At 51.3% G+C, this 15,656-nt stretch overlaps 5 protein-coding genes across 5 annotated transcripts; 2 read left to right on the top strand and 3 right to left on the bottom strand.

The window, feature by feature from the left end:
• Window positions 1-2: 2 nt before the first annotated feature.
• On the bottom strand, window positions 3-1,993 carry A1O5_04043 (uncharacterized protein; the record flags this gene model as incomplete). The annotated part of the gene is made up of 3 exons (XM_007744652.1): window positions 3-47; window positions 111-1,185; window positions 1,428-1,993. The coding sequence occupies 3 exons, from the start codon at window positions 1,991-1,993 to the stop codon at window positions 3-5; spliced, it is 1,686 nt and encodes a 561-aa protein (XP_007742842.1).
• Window positions 1,994-3,263: 1,270 nt separating this feature from the next.
• Window positions 3,264-6,374, top strand: A1O5_04042 (uncharacterized protein; the record flags this gene model as incomplete). The annotated part of the gene is made up of 1 exon (XM_007744651.1): window positions 3,264-6,374. The coding sequence occupies one exon, from the start codon at window positions 3,264-3,266 to the stop codon at window positions 6,372-6,374; it is 3,111 nt and encodes a 1,036-aa protein (XP_007742841.1).
• Window positions 6,375-7,137: 763 nt separating this feature from the next.
• Window positions 7,138-9,157, top strand: A1O5_04041 (carnitine O-acetyltransferase; the record flags this gene model as incomplete). The annotated part of the gene is made up of 3 exons (XM_007744650.1): window positions 7,138-7,195; window positions 7,256-8,918; window positions 9,031-9,157. 3 exons carry the CDS (start codon window positions 7,138-7,140, stop codon window positions 9,155-9,157), a joined length of 1,848 nt encoding a protein of 615 aa, XP_007742840.1.
• An 880-nt stretch (window positions 9,158-10,037) lies between these two features.
• Window positions 10,038-11,109, bottom strand: A1O5_04040 (uncharacterized protein; the record flags this gene model as incomplete). Its single annotated transcript, XM_007744649.1, has 2 exons — window positions 10,038-10,963; window positions 11,076-11,109. 2 exons carry the CDS (start codon window positions 11,107-11,109, stop codon window positions 10,038-10,040), a joined length of 960 nt encoding a protein of 319 aa, XP_007742839.1.
• Window positions 11,110-13,389: 2,280 nt separating this feature from the next.
• A1O5_04039 (uncharacterized protein) lies at window positions 13,390-15,488 on the bottom strand (the record flags this gene model as incomplete). The annotated part of the gene is made up of 8 exons (XM_007744648.1): window positions 13,390-13,621; window positions 13,675-13,882; window positions 13,945-14,206; window positions 14,258-14,295; window positions 14,350-14,640; window positions 14,689-14,846; window positions 14,897-15,175; window positions 15,244-15,488. 8 exons carry the CDS (start codon window positions 15,486-15,488, stop codon window positions 13,390-13,392), a joined length of 1,713 nt encoding a protein of 570 aa, XP_007742838.1.
• Window positions 15,489-15,656: the final 168 nt, after the last annotated feature.

Here is a 15,656-nt window from a genome sequence, read left to right as displayed (position 1 = left end):
AATCACAATATCGGGATCACATTCTTCACCCAAGCACGACTGTGGAACTGTGAGTTTTACAGTCACACACATATGCATGAAATGGGGGATCGGAGAAAGTTCGGAATCACCTCACCTTCCCAGTTCCAATCTTTCATGACTTCCAACCGGTGCAAATCCCCTCTCACTGTGTAATGCAGATTGCCTGCCCTAGTGATGTTGTCCACTCCCTTTTTGAAAGCCAAAGAGTCTGGAAAATTGGACGCTGGCGCCGTAGTGATCCTTGTTGCCGCCGCGGTGCTGCATTGGCAGCGTCTGCTTCCTTCCTCGGACTTCTTCAATGATGATGCAACAGATAAGTCGGCGGTATCTATCAAGGCAGTAGTCGTATCCATGGTAGGACTGATTCTTGACGAGCTAGTAAGTCGGTAAGCGCCACAGCTAGGGCATGTTCCGGATTGTGCTTCAAATACATCCCTCCTCCGCCAGACCTCCTTTGTGACTCTCTTGCATTTGTCCAGTCTCGCAAGTGGCATGCGCTTGGACATGAAATCCCACCTCTCGCATACCCAGTTGCGATCTTCTTGATCAAAAGCCTCACCGCCAATGGCCATGAGAGGGAATGTCTGTATGATCATTGTTCGAGATGTGACGGGCGTTGTTGCAAGGTAGATTGAAACTTTCTCTGCCAGTTCCCAGATCGAATGAGCCCATGGGAGTTCTGGTACGGCTTGCCGAAGTAGCAACAGCGCTGCCCAGCGATGTGCCTCAGCCGTCTGTATGACATCGGAGATGTGAGGCGTACTAAGGCCTTCTGGCCGCTGTGGATCAAAAGAAGGACTCCAACCCTCGATTGCCATCCGTAGTTCCGCGCCTTTGGAGATAATGGATGGGGAGTTATGTTTTTCGGTTCTTCGTCGAACAGACTTAATGATATCGGTTAGCCGTCCAATCAACGGGAATAGCGTGGTAGCACAACCAAGAAGTGGATCGAGCTGCTGTTCCTCTGGCAAAGGATAAAGCTGCGTACAGGCTGTCATGGTCTCCAGATCAACAGATTCGTCATCATCTGAGGTTGTCAAGCGAATCATGACATCCTTATACATCCAGGTGCGTGCCAGAAAGTTCAGACGGTACATTTCGTTGCCTGTTAGCCTCGTAGTCCGATGTTTGTCGAGAGCGTCTCGAACAAGCCTTCCAGCAATCCTAATATGCTAGGTACCAGGAGAAGTTCGCTGGCCGTTCCACGCTTCCGCAAAGGCAAAAGTTAATCTAGCGGCTACAAAGGCTTCAAAAGTAATGCCTGTTCTATCTTCACCCTGTGCAAAAGCCTGCGGGCTGGTGTGGAAGTTCCTCGAGCCGGCCGCGTGGAATTGCGGTTGTGAATTGCTCATATATATGTCATCGCTGCAAGAGCATGGTAAAGTGCTGGACATCTGTCAGCCAACGGCCACACATAAATTCGCCATGGATTCGTGGTCCGATCGTCCTTGATAGAAAGAACATTCCAAAGATGATTGTCGAAAAGTTGCTTTACCATCTCCGGAGTGTCCGACCATGGCACGGGCTCCTTGTGAAGGACATTGAGGTTTTCAGGATCATCAGCTCGCTGGCTTGGCTGGCCGGGCGTAGAAGCAATCGAGCTCTGCAACGTCTCCGATAACTGGGGTACGCTCTTTCGTTCGTTCTCAATCTCCTCGAAATACTGTAGCGTGTAATTTGGTGAAATAATCAGGTCGGACAAGTTTGGCGATTTTTCCTTTGGTAAATCGGTATTTGTTGCATTTATCGACGAGACCACATGAATTTCGTTGTCTTCCAAAAGGTGGTTTGATGAGGTATTGGCGAGGGAACTCAAGTCGGTAGGCACATTGAAACTGATATTACCATCGTCAACGAAACTATTGACATCGAAATCAACGTCCGTAAAGTCGAACAACCGGCCATGTTGAAACGAGGGCCAACTACGCTCTTGCCAAGATGGTGCCGTTGGCGCGTTATTAGCCGTAGTCATTCCATCTGTGAGACTCGTGTCAGCTTGCGGATGAAGTGTTGTAGCCTGGTCGGCTGGAGTAGCATCCTTGTAGAACGGACGAGGTATTCCTTCAATGAACACCGCCTCCGAAGCGTGAGATCGCCTCTCTGGAGTTAGTCAGTGTCACGGGTCGACGAGACCAGATTTTTGCATTGGAAGTGCCAGAAAATCAGCAAGCATACTCGCAGGCCGTCTGCGTTCCTTGGGCTGCTCTTCCACCAACTGCCACTTGAGATCCCTGAGATACCCGCCGCATTCGATGCCTCGGTCCGTGCATTGTGAGCAGGAAGGTTTGAATTCTAGAAGCCATGAGCAGATTTGTCCACAAATTCGTGGGTGCAACCTCCAAAAAACAATGGGCGAAGAATGGAAATGCCTACAGATGAAACGAAACAGTCCCACCAGACGAACAGCTCTTGGAGGAAGCACATTCGACTTCGATGAAGCAGGCACTTACCATCGCATTTCATACGCCTAGCTCTGCAGGTGTTGCAGCCTGACTCCAGATGCATGCGTTAGCGATCTTTTTACTTTATATCGTGCCAGAAAGCTAGTGCGTCAACGAGTGGCAACCTCCAACAGACTTCGGCATACTGGCACGACTTTTTGGCTGCCTGCGCTTCGATATGGCACTTTCCTGCCTGTGCTCGCCATTGTTGCTCGTAGATGTTGGTGTGTCAGGACGATTCGTCGGCTCGAGCTCTGCTCCGGGCATGGAAATGGCGTATGGTTGTTTCGACCAAGTCGGAAGGCAATCAGGTAATTAAATTGGCCTTGAAAATAGCTCTCTTAGGATAAAGACTTTGCTTCAACGACATTGTCGCTTTAGCATCGATATGGTCAAAACCCGAAGAATACGGTGGCGAGGAAGGAGTAGAGGGCCCCGAAGTTATTGATATAGCCCTGGAAACGCGGGGAGATCGGGGGTGGGCTAGTCAGGATCGACGGGATAGTAAGTCTCATTTAGGGATGTTTGGCGGGGCGTGGTCTGGAGGGCCATGCCTTTATAGGTTAGAAGGTCAATGAGCAAGGGCGGCAACACTCTCGTCCTAAAAGGGGACTAGCCTTGGCAAACTTAGCTGCGACATCAATCCTCCACCGAATCAGCTTCAGCCTGATTTCACCTTTATTGCCCTCCTACTAAATATCGTCATTCGCGATCGTTCTCTCATCTTGTTTTGGTGAGAGACGGTGCTATCTGCCAGTCCAGGTCCTTCTCTGCCATCCTTCCGGAGCAACATGGCCTGGGATGGCCACTATCAAGGCCATCGAGGCCAAATCAGTTCACCAGATCCAATCTGGTCAAGTCATCGTCGACCTTTGTTCCGTGGCCAAAGAACTGGTTGAGAACAGCCTCGACGCGGGTGCCACTGCTGTAGAAATTCGCTTCAAAAACCACGGCTTGGACTCAATTGAGGTACAGGACAATGGCTCCGGCATTACGCCAGAAAACTACGACAATATCGCCTTGAAGCACTACACTTCCAAACTCACCAGCTTTGATGACCTCTCTACTCTCCAGACCTTCGGCTTTCGAGGTGAGGCACTCTCCTCACTCTGTGCTCTCTCCAAGGTCTCAATTGTGACCGCGCAAGCGGATGAAGCGCCCAAGGGTAAACGGCTCGATTTTGATTCTTTGGGCAAGCTCAAGTCTGTCACGGTCATTGCTGCCCAGAAGGGCACCATCGCCACTGTCGAAAATCTGTTTGAGAGTCTGCCTGTGCGACGTAAGGAGTTGACCAAGAATATCAAACGAGAGTATGGCAAAGTCCTGAGCTTGCTGCAGGCCTATGCTTGTATTGGCGTCAATGTCAAATTCACGGTCAAGAATGCCATGCCTAAAGGCAAAAGCATAACGGTCTTCTCTACGAAAGGCAATGCCACAACACGGGAGAATATTGCGAATGTCTACGGCGCTAAGACCTTGAGTGCGCTGGTTGCTTTAGATCTAGAGCTGGATTATCAGCCCACATTGACACAAATGGCCCGAAAAGAAAAGCATACCATCATAAGTGTCAAGGGCCATATCTCAAAGCCTGTATTCGGGGAGGGCCGGCAGACGCCTGATCGACAAATGTTTTTTGTCAATGGAAGACCGTGTGGTTTGCCCCAGATTGCAAAAGCCATCAATGAGGTCTACAAGGCGTTCAACGTTTCCCAGTCGCCCTTTATATTCGCGGATCTTCAAATGGATACCAACGCATACGATGTGAACGTATCGCCTGACAAACGAATAATATTGATCCATGACTCGGCGTCGCTCATTGAGAATTTGAAGACTGCATTAAATGACATGTTTGATCAGCAAGATCAAACGGTCCCACAGTCTCAGTTTGCGACGCCCAAGCTGCCTGCTTTTCAGAAATTGAGCTTTCAGCGGCAGCCGTCCTCAACTACTCCAGAGACTGCAAGTCGGCAAACATCGTTTTCAGACGCCACAAATGTCCCCGACGATGACCAAGAGGACGACAGATATTGCGAGGAGGATGTCGATCCCCAAACGCCATTGTTTCAAGATCACTTCCGAAAATTTTCCAGCACGAGAGCAGCCACCGGGGTGGATGAAAAATTGCAACCCCAAATACGGAAACCGAATGGAAGACTGCCGAGAGAAGTAGTGCAAGGGATGGTGGAGCAAGGAAGGGCAAGAGAGGGATCTGAGGGGGGCGGTGACAGCCAGGAAATTGGTGAACGTCAGCAAGAAAATCGGTTAGTCGAGGATGTGGAAGGGCCTTCCCAGTTCGATCCAGTCAAGATCCATGTCAGTGATTTCAATGCGAGAATGGCTGAAGCCGAACCTAGATCTCGTGATCGGTCCTTTATCCGCCGAGACGTTGTACAGCAAATGCCAGAGATCGAAACCGTTGCACAATCGAGGACTGACCAGGATAAAGGAATCGTACATAACGCCTTTGATCGCATGAGGCCAAAGAGGATCCCAGCAGAGGTTGCCACTGTCATGATTGGAGACCAGACCATCACAACCATACTAGGCAGTCATTTTCCTAAGTCACGGGAGAGGAGTGACGTGGCTGGCAGCCTCGATAGCGTGAACAAAACGAAAAAGCGCGCCAAAAGCCCAGCGGCTTTGCAATTTTCTCAAAAATTGCGCAGGTTTGGCGCTCAAGGGTCCGATATAGCTGATGAAGAGGAAGGTAACGCCCTCAAACACGCCGACACGGAACCCGTTGAAGGTGAAAGCGAGTCAAATGAGCAATTTCATGCAGAGGACGAATCAGGTTCAGACGAGCGAAGTCTCGGAGATGGCGACGGTGCAGCAGAGGATGAGTCAACCGCGACACGAGATATGGAGGACGAATCCGATGCAGACTATATTGATGACGATGAGAAGAAAAGGATTGAAGATGCTAAAGTCGCTGAGCTTATCCTTGCAGCTGAAGCAAGCTCAGCCCTTCCGACAAAAGAAAACTTGAAACGAGCGACAAAAGCCCTAGCCGGAGGACGGGCGAAGGAGTCGACAACGAATTTAGTAGCGACGGTCGGTTTCTCCATCTCAACTGTATCTCGACGAATGCGCGAGAATGCTGAATTGGCGGATGCTGATATCAAGGATCGGTCTTCCCGAGTTGAAGGACTTGACGATGGTGCTGCCCAAGACGCGGAGGCAAGACTTTCCCTGACCGTGTCGAAGCCAGATTTCGCAAGGATGAGGATTGTAGGACAATTCAATCTCGGCTTCATTCTGGCCGTGCGACCCGCTAAGGTGGAATCCGATGACGAGACTCAGTCGACCCAGGACGAACTGTTCATTATCGACCAGCACGCGTCAGACGAGAAATACAACTTTGAAAGACTGCAGGCCGAGACAGTTGTGGGCAACCAAAGGCTCGTCCGACCGGTGACACTCGACTTGACGGCAGTGGAAGAAGAAATTGTGCTGGAGAATAACGAGGCTCTGGAGAAGAATGGATTTCTGGTGGAAGTAGACACCAGCGGAGAACGGATGGTTGGGCAACGATGCAACCTCGTCAGCCTGCCACTGAGCAAAGAGGTTGTCTTTGGCATGAAAGACCTAGAAGAACTCATTCAGTTATTGGGCGAGGCGCCTGGCCGAGGGGAGTCTGATGTTCCTCGACCTAGCAAAGTGAGAAAGATGTTCGCGATGCGAGCGTGTCGATCGAGCATTATGATTGGCAAGACATTATCCACGAAGCAGATGGAGAAGGTTGTGGCGAACATGGGGACCATCGACAAGCCGTGGAATTGCCCGCATGGACGACCCACGATGCGACATCTGTGCAGCCTGAACACGCTGCAACCATGGCGTGAGGGAGACGATGAACACGAGGATGCAGAGAGTCCGGGGGTGGCGTTGCACAGATTTACGGCAGGGGAGTAGAAAGAGGTTGGGCCATTTTTATACCCGTTACAAAAAGCACCTATATCAATGGAGCGGATCAAAGGGACAAGGCGAGGAGCAGGCCTTCTGCCCACATCCCACATCCCATCCGTGCGTATCCTGTCTGGGCTCTCCGAGCTCTCTTATCATCTCCGAGTTTTCCCATCTGGCCGGTTACCGATGTTTGCCCGTGGGACGCAGGCATCGTTGTTTGCTTTTGCCAAGGTTGTGAGTGGGATGGGGCAGCCATGGGGTTCCGAACAGAGCTGTGCCTCGGCTCAACGGACACTGCGAGAAGTTCCTGCGCAGTCCCTGGGCGGCTCTCGGTCTCTCCCTCTCGCAACCGTCAAGCCCGTTTTCTTCCAGCACGAACACCGTCCCATCGGTCCCATCTTTTGCATCGCCGCGGCAATTCATCCTTCTCTCTCGCCTCGTGTGCCCTTCGCCTGCATCTCTCGTCCAATGCTCTCCGAATCCCCTCCGATCTAAAAAGTGTCGCGTCACCTTCGATCGCTCGCTATATCCAGCCATAGACTTTTTTTTTTCGATACCCTTGTTGTGTCTCTCTTTGCCTTTACTCTTTCTTTGACTTAACTGTTCTTTGGGATGTTTCCCACACTGCCTCGACTAGGAGCACAAACAACCCTTCGTGCCATCCCCCGTGCTTCTCCATCTGCGGCCGCTCTCAAGGTAAATCATTCATGATCATCTTCCCTACAGTTGACGTCAGGCGGGGGAATTGACACGCCCACAGGCCTTCGCCATGGCTCCCACAAACAAGAGAAAGGCCTCGAACAGACCTCAATTCTGGGTGACTGAGGGTGAGTTGACACTGGACAACCCTGCGAAGGAGCACTTCTGACACGCACGGATGACTGTAGAGTACCGGGAAGATCTCTCCAAGGGCCCCATGCTCCGGTTCGAGGACTCCTTACCCAGACTACCGGTCCCTTCTCTCGAAGAAACCTCCGCCCGTTACCTCAAAAGCCTACACCCTCTCCTGACCAAGGACGAGTACGCAGCCTCCGAAAAGGCCGTGGCTGCCTTCAACAAGCCGGGTGGGATCGGCCAGAAACTGCAGGAGAGGTTAATAGCAAAAGCGCAAGATCCCAATGTCAAGAACTGGATAATTGACTGGTGGAACGAATCCGCCTACCTGGGATACCGTGATCCTGTGGTGCCCTATGTCTCTTACTTCTACTCCTTCCGGGATGACCGCCGAAGAAGAAACCCTGCCAAACGTGCTGCCGCCATAACAACCGCGGCCTTGGAGTTTAAGAGACAAGTCGATGAGAAGAGCCTGGAACCCGAATATATGCGCAAGAAGCCCATGGCTATGAGCAGCTACGAGTACATGTTCAACACCTCCCGAGTCGCCGCCATGCCCAGTGACTATCCCATCCAATACCCCGCCGAAGGCAACGAGCACATCATTGTCATGCGAAATAACCAGTTCTGGAAGATCCAGACTCACGTATCCGGCAAGCAGCTCAATACCTCCGAGCTCGAACTCCAGTTCAACAAGGTCTACAAGAATGCCCAGTTGGCCGACCCCGTCGGCGCCATCACTTCATTCCCTCGCGACCAAGGCGCAAAAGCCCGTGAAAACCTCCTTGCCGCGTCCCCGCTGAACGAGGCAGTCCTCAAAGAAATCGAATCTTCATCCTTTTTCGTGTGCTTAGATTCCAGCATGCCCGTCACCCTCGAAGAACGGGCGCACATCTACTGGCACGGCGATGGCTCAAACCGATGGTACGACAAGCCGGTTCAATTCATCATTAACGACAACGGCACAGCCGGCTTCATGGGTGAACATTCCATGATGGATGGCACGCCGACCCACCGTCTTTGCGACACGGTCAACGCCTTAATCACCCATAATAAACTCGACTTCGACAATCCGACAGTCCGCTCCGACCTGCCCGACCCGGTTGCCCTGAAGTTTGAAACCTCGGCGGCCGTGCTTGACGACCTGGCCAGCGCGCAGGCCCAGTTCCGTCAAGTGATTGCTTCCCATGATCTCCGCGTGCAAGCATACCAAGGCTACGGCAAGGGACTGATCAAGAAGTTCAAATGCTCTCCGGACGCGTATGTGCAGATGGTCATCCAGCTCGCCTACCACAAGATGTACGGCAAGAACCGACCGACATACGAGTCCGCCGCAACGCGGAAGTATCAACAAGGCCGAACAGAAACCACTCGCTCGGTCTCGGACGAGAGCGTCGCTTTCTGCAACGCCATGGCCGACCCCTCCGTTGCCCGCGAGGAATGCGAACGTCTCTTCCGCGCCGCTGTTCAAGCGCATGTCCAATACACCGCTGATGCCAGCGACGGGTATGGCGTGGATCGTCATCTATTCGGGTTGAAGAAACTCATTCAGCCCGGCGAGGAGACGCCTGAAGTCTTCACCGATCCGGCATATGCCTACTCGAGCACCTGGTATATCTCGAGCAGTCAGTTGAGTTCAGAGTACTTTAACGGCTACGGGTGGAGTCAAGTCATAGACCAAGGATGGGGGATTGCTTATATGATTAATGAGAACAGGTGTGTTTGGCCCCGTCGCCCCTTTTGCCCTTCTGCTGTACAATCTCCCTGTCCTCCTGTGTCACTCATTTTCTCTTGGTAACGAGTTGAATATTTCTAACAAATGACCCAGTCTACAATTCAACATTGTCTCCAAGAAACTCGGCTGTGAGCGGATGAGTTTCTACCTCAACGAGGCGGCCAACGATGTCAGGGATATGCTCCTCCCCGGCATGGAGACGCCGAAGGCCAAGTTGTAAGCGGCCAATGCAGCACGACCGACCATTTATAAACTTTCCTTTGTTTAATTGGTATACGAGAAGTAGGCAGCGCATTGGTCCCAATATTATCCGCTGCGAGCATTCGCTTCAGATGCGTGGTGAAGGCTCGGGTCGGCAATGCAGTGGTTGTGGTGTGGACAGGCAAGCGGGCGTGAGAGGTTGCACCTTTTAAACAGTTGTATCGGTCCCGAGACTGGGCCGGGCGGGCAGGCAGCGGACGGATCGAAGAGCATCGAAGAGCATTGGAGATTGTTGTTCTTCTCCAAGCAGCAGCATGTCTCTAACCTCCCGAACGAACCTCGACCCCAGCGGGGAGAATAGATCTCTCTATCATGTGTTTTGTTTTACGCCATCAGTTTTCCCCCCTGCGCTTCTTGTTTCGGCGAAGTACAGTGAGTTGCACATCCCATCTACCAGGTTATGGGGGTGAAGGAGAGAGATCTCAGAGCCAGACAGATATGTCGCACATATCATGCGATGCTGCGTGGGAAGGGGAAGGGGAAGGGGGGGAAAGGCAATGTACGATACCATACCTCATATTGCCCGTTTGTTTGCATTTCGCTAGAGTATATATTGCATTGCAATGCAGACTTTGAAAATCGAGGTTTCATGTTCATTTTCCGGATAGTTTTCGGCTGTACGTTTCCAAAATGACGGTATGGTCAGGCCGGAGCCGGAGTATGCGATATCGAGTTCAGATGAAGGCGAGGAGGATGCGGACTGATAGATATACCTACCCCCTTGCTGCTCACGATGCTACGTAAGGCGTGATACCTAGTAAGCAAAAGTTGAGCAGCAGGGCTCCGACCTGACAGTACATAAGGCCCACAGTGCCCTAGAGAATGGGGTGACGGCAGTGTCAACTTCCACCCCAAACTCGTCCTCCACGCATCAGGACTACCTCTTCTTTGCCTTCCGAATCATATCGCTTCACCACGTCCACGCCTTCTAGCCCCGCTTCACGGGCGGCTTGGTTCCAAAGGATCTGCTTGATGCGGCCTTTCAAATTCGCAGCGGAGTGGGGAGGCTTTCCTGGAGGCCCCGAGCTTCTCCCTGGTTCTGGTTCTGAGTCCGAAGGTGATTCCCCTGTATCTGGAGGTGAAATGTCGCTGTGCAGTGGTGACATCGATTCACTTCGACTTGGGGGTCGTATTTCTTTTCCACCTGTGTCCTGATCCGCGACTTCTTCCATCATGATCCAGACCAAGCCGCGAGTCGACCGGCTCATGCTGTCCACTACGCCCTTGGTCGCCGGCCTCGTGCCTACCAGGACGCCGATGGCCGGCCCCGCGCTCAGATTTGACTCTCGTGTTTCTTCGCCAGCATTGCTCCCACGATGCCTATCTTCAGTTGTCGTGCCCGCTGCCTTGGTTTGAGGGTAGATCATGTCAACCAGGGTTGCGCTTCTTGCCGCTCTTATAGCTCCATCCAATTCCCTAATCAAATTGGGCCCAATCCTTGCATGCCTGCCCGCCAGCCGTTTACACTGGACGAGCAACTTCAGTTGGTGGGTCTCTACTCCCTTGAACTCTTCGGGTCCCAGAAAATCGTGCTCGTATGTGGCCGCATTGCTCTTCTTCTCTTTCCAGTCGCCCAAACGTGACAAGACTGGTATCTCCAAGACACCTACAAGATCGACGCCACGGTCGCCTCTGCCACCCACTCGATGCAGGTTGAACCCATACGGTTGGAGGGTAGACTTTGCGAGGTATTCGTAGGCCGTGCCTGTGTAGACTGTGCTGGTCGGAGACAGACCGGTGCGGAGGGCGTAGGCGTGGAAGGACTCTAGGGACTTGTGTGGAGAAGAAGGGTCCAGGAGTGTGTACTTCTGTAGTACAGAGAGAGAGGGAGATGCCTTCTTTTCATGGGCCGAAATGGATTGAGAGAGCCATCTGACCGTTGCTCCTCTGCCAGTCGGGGAAAGTGGCCATCTAGTAAGCTCTCTGCATACACCTCCCGTGAGGAACAAGCGTGAAAGTCTGAACGCAGTCACATTTTGAAGAAGTTGCAAGGTGATTCTGCCATATCTGCGGCTGCTCCAGGAGTAGCAGCTGCCGAACATACAGCCTACATTCCCGAGAGTGTTTGAGGGAGTCGACCAGTGTCGGTAGAGGCGTGCAGGTGTTGATACATCCCGAGGTGGGTTTGATGCCAAGATGAGTAAAATCTACGGCAGCTCACCTCGGATTACCCGGTAGGACGAGGGTGACGCCGCCCTGTGCTCACCCCCGGCTCCCCCGAGTGGCGTAAGTGATCACCAGTGTCTCACCAATAGTTGGGGGCCAAAGGGTCTAGCGCCTAGGCACGGATGGTGCAACACCAGCCTTGCTCACCGTGGCGCGGGTCCTTTAGATTTGCCGTCACATGACGGCCTCCAAGGCTCGGAGCATATCCAATGGGATCGCGAGCATTTTCAAAAGCAGCGTCGCTGAGTCTACGCATTAGGGCTGGCATGGCTCGACTCTATTTGACCTATATGGTAAAGCACTGCGAAGATCTCAGCTGGCATCGCCTATTATTCGCGCCGAGCGTAATAATTCTCCCCGCCTATGAGAAAAGTGTCAGTACATATATTGCAAGGAAGCCCTCTCCCTTGTGAGGGTTTGGAAAGAGTTGTGCAACTAGCTAGCCAACCTAGTAACAAGGAGGAGAAATCTACCGAGAAGAAAAGAGAGTATCTACCTAGAGGCTTCCCTCTCTTATATAGCCCTATTCCCCCTTTGAGTCGTACAAGGAATATCTAATCTCCGTTAAGTGTCGCGCAAGGGAGTGTCCAATCTCGTGCGCCCCCCTTGCCGGAGGGTATGTCATCCCCTACCGTAGATCCTGTAGATCCCTCGATGCAAGGTTCAAAGGGGTACCCAGTACTCCCCGTTAGGATACCTCGTTGATATCGGCGCTGGTTCTCCTAACCAAGCCTTCTCTTGGGTTCAACCCATCACATCACTGCTTTCGCTAGTTACATCCTTCTCTCTATGTTAGCTTTCGTGGTGTTCCCTTTAACTACTTAATACATCGACACTTGAGCAATGACTTACCCTCTGTAGAGAACGAACCTACTGTAAACCTTCTACAGCTCTATACCACCGACCGAGATCTTCGAACTAATGACCCAAATCGTTGACGAAGTCACTTGTCACGGAACGATCCAGGAACGGCCTGAATGAGATAGGCTTAAACGGATGTCAGCGCTGCTCCTTTCGACTAACCCGCAAGGAATAGATCTCCAGTCAAGAACAAGAGTTCTCTCTCACCCGAATCGGGTGAGAGGAAACTCTTATAGCTTCCCCTCTTTTCTGTCACCTGAAAAAGGGTAAGGCGACGTTAACCGATAGCCTTGTCAACTGATAGCTGTTAGACACAGCCTTGGAGCAGGCCACGGGGAGCGTGGGGTGCGCCGAGGCAGGAAGCTCCGCCGAACACAAGGCAGCCTCCAGAGGCGAGGCTGAACCTGTCACGTGACTACCAAGATAGGAAAGCATGGTATGCTGGAATATTGGAATATGGTATGGGAGGCATACCGACATACCAGCATACCATTCTACATTTCCCCATTCGGAGGGACTACACAAGTATATAGCTACACTCCCTCTCCCAGATAGTTACACTCTCTTCGTAGCCAATTTCATGTTATCTACTGAACCATACCGTTCTTGGTAACACCGTCTGCTCATACCTTGCGTCCCTTACTCCCAGTTCATACTATCAAGGATCTGTTACTGAGGAACCTAACTCAGTTAGGTGATACGGCGGCAGCTCTAACAATAGCCTCGTGCTTTAGCTCTTCTTAGCTTATACTTCAACCATCCTTTGCCTTATCCTTTTCTTCCTATACTACCCACCCGAATCGGGTGGAGGGCGTAGGGTACTTGGGGACAACGGTGGGCTCGTGATAGGTATATTGCGTGTAAGGAACTGCACGGACCCGCTTTTACTCAGCCCTTGGCCTCCTCGTCGCCCCTTTTCTATAGATATTGTGGGTCTCTCTGTAAGGAGAGTTTCCAAGACGTAGTAGTCGTCGTTTATCTTACTTCCTTGCGTTCAAGGGGTTCAGGGGCTTAGATTCCTGGCATCTGCCCCTTTTGCTGTGTATACAGCGTCCCTATCCAGCTATATATAGGGGGGTTGCCCTCAGGACGTCCTTATAGAAGGACAGAGCCAATTCCACTCCTTTGACAACCTCAACATCTAACTTCAGACAAAGCAGCACTCTAGGAGCTCTCCTGACTTAATCCGGCCCCAGGTTCTTGTACGTAGTAAGCAAGATCTCCCCCTTCAAGTTCCCGCCTCGTTCTTCCGTTTCCAAGGAAGTCGTATCTGTTTCGCGCTAGATATTCAATGTCAAAGTCCTCCCATCGTGGCGTAGACATCAATTCAAGATAGTGTAGCGAAGAACCAGAGTACGGTCCCCAAACCTTGCCGTCGCGTTTTCCATTCTTGTACCTTTACACCACATCAGTTAGACACATCCAGGTCAAGGGTCATCCCTTGCTCACCAAGAAGCACACGATCCCGTCCAAACAAGGTCCTCCATAATGCTATCCTTGTACTCCTGGTAGTCGTCGACGGCGTCTTGCTTTGGCGACAACCATTTAATGCCATCGTATTGTATCTTTTTGGCCGCTGCAAAGGCGAATTTGATGTTTGTCTCGAGGCATGGAATCAGGCAACCATTTGCAAGGGGGAAGTTGGGACCGCTCATGACTAAAAATCATCACACGTCGATCAGCCGCTAGAAGCAGTCAAAGCGAAGGAGACATGCTGACTGAAGTAATTAGGAATTCCCGCAGCAGCAAGCGAGAAATAGGCCTTAGGCTCGTCTTTCCAGATGTCTCGAAGATCTCCGTTGAAGCCAATTACCGGAAAATTGGGTCGGTAGGATGTGTCGAAACCCGTGGCACAGATAAGTGCATCCACAGCAATGATCGAGCCATCAGCCATCTTGAGACCTTCCGCCGTTACTCTTTCGATATTGTCGTTTCTAACCGTGACGTTGTGAGATGCAAGTGCTTCAAGGTAGCCATGGCCCTAAGTGTTATGATCAGTACGACTAAGTAAGTTCACCAAGTGAATACCCACAGGGGTGATACGCCGACATCCGACCTCAAATTCGGGTACTGTCACGTCAGACTTTCAGACTTCATCCCTGGATGCAAGCTAAGAATTCATACCAAGCTTGCTGATCAAATCCTCGTTATAGCCGAGACGTTCTTTCATAGTCTTTTGAAAGTTTTCGTACGCCGCCTTTTGTGAATCGGAGTTTTTAAACTGCATGGGGAAGAAATTGTTCATTGTCGACTCGACTGATTTGCGATACTTGAGGTATTCATCTTTATTTTTCTCCCAGTTGTCCTTTTGGATCTCTGAGAAAAATGCTGCTCGACCTTCTGGGGCAAACTCTGCAGCGAATTCGGGAGTAATCCAGGTCTTTGAGCGATTGATGGATGTCATATGTTTGACCACTGTCTTCACTTAGTGAAATCCTCGCATCGGAGTGTTCATGGAATGACCTGGCTGCAACTGAGGCACAATCTGAATTGCTGAACTTCCAGATCCAATGATGGCCAGGGTTTTATCCTTGAAATCATATGAATCATCCCATCTGGCAGAATGCAGTAACTTTCCCTTGTAGTCGTGAAGTCCAGGAATTTCCGGCCATTTCCAGTTGCTGGCAGGATCGTTAATGGTGGCTCGCCTTGGGTAAACATCATTACTTACTTGAGAAACCCTGCGCCATTGATGAAAAGCTCGGCTTCATCCCTGAAGCTTTCGCCGGTTTTCAAGTCGGTGATATTGACGACCCATTTACCAGCCTCATTGTCCCATGTTGTCGATTCAACGCGATGATTGAGCTTCACAAATTCCTGGATTCCATATTTGGCGGCTCGGCCTTTGTAGTAGTCGTACAGCTCCAAAGCTTCAACGTACACTCGGCTCCATCGAGGATTTCCTTCCCAAGAATAGCTGTAGGCATGAGCTGGGACGTCGCAGGCACATCTGGAAGGATAGGTCAAATCTTAGCTATTCAAATCATCGTTGCAGTAATCGCGCCAGGACCGACTTACCCCGGATATCTATTTTCGAGCCATGTGCCGGTAATATCATCGTTCTTCTCATAAATCACAAACTCAACTTCTCTTTGGGGAAATACGTCCTTGTAAAGCTTTACAGCTGCAATGCCTGTAACTCCTGCCCCAACCATAACAATGCGAATCGGCCTTGCCTGTCCCAGATAGCGCTGGGGATACTTGTAGCTTGGTACGTACCCGTTGGTAATGGTCGTTCCAGCATCGTTTTCAATGAGCCCCATGGTTTCGGGTTTGATGATTTACCAGATGGACTAGCACTTCGAGAAGAGGAATCTTTCTCTTCGAACACGAATGCCCCGACTAATCAGTCATGTCAAACCCTCCAGAACTACTCAACAGGTGACAGACCTCATGGAGGTCATGGAGTTGCGGAGACGTATGTCCACGAC

Source organism: Cladophialophora psammophila, assembly GCF_000585535.1.
Source record: "Cladophialophora psammophila CBS 110553 chromosome Unknown aczJe-supercont1.5, whole genome shotgun sequence".
Taxonomy (NCBI): Eukaryota; Fungi; Ascomycota; class Eurotiomycetes; order Chaetothyriales; family Herpotrichiellaceae; genus Cladophialophora; species Cladophialophora psammophila.
Note: the sequence above shows the minus strand (reverse complement) of the source record. Positions and strands in the feature narration are given on the sequence as shown.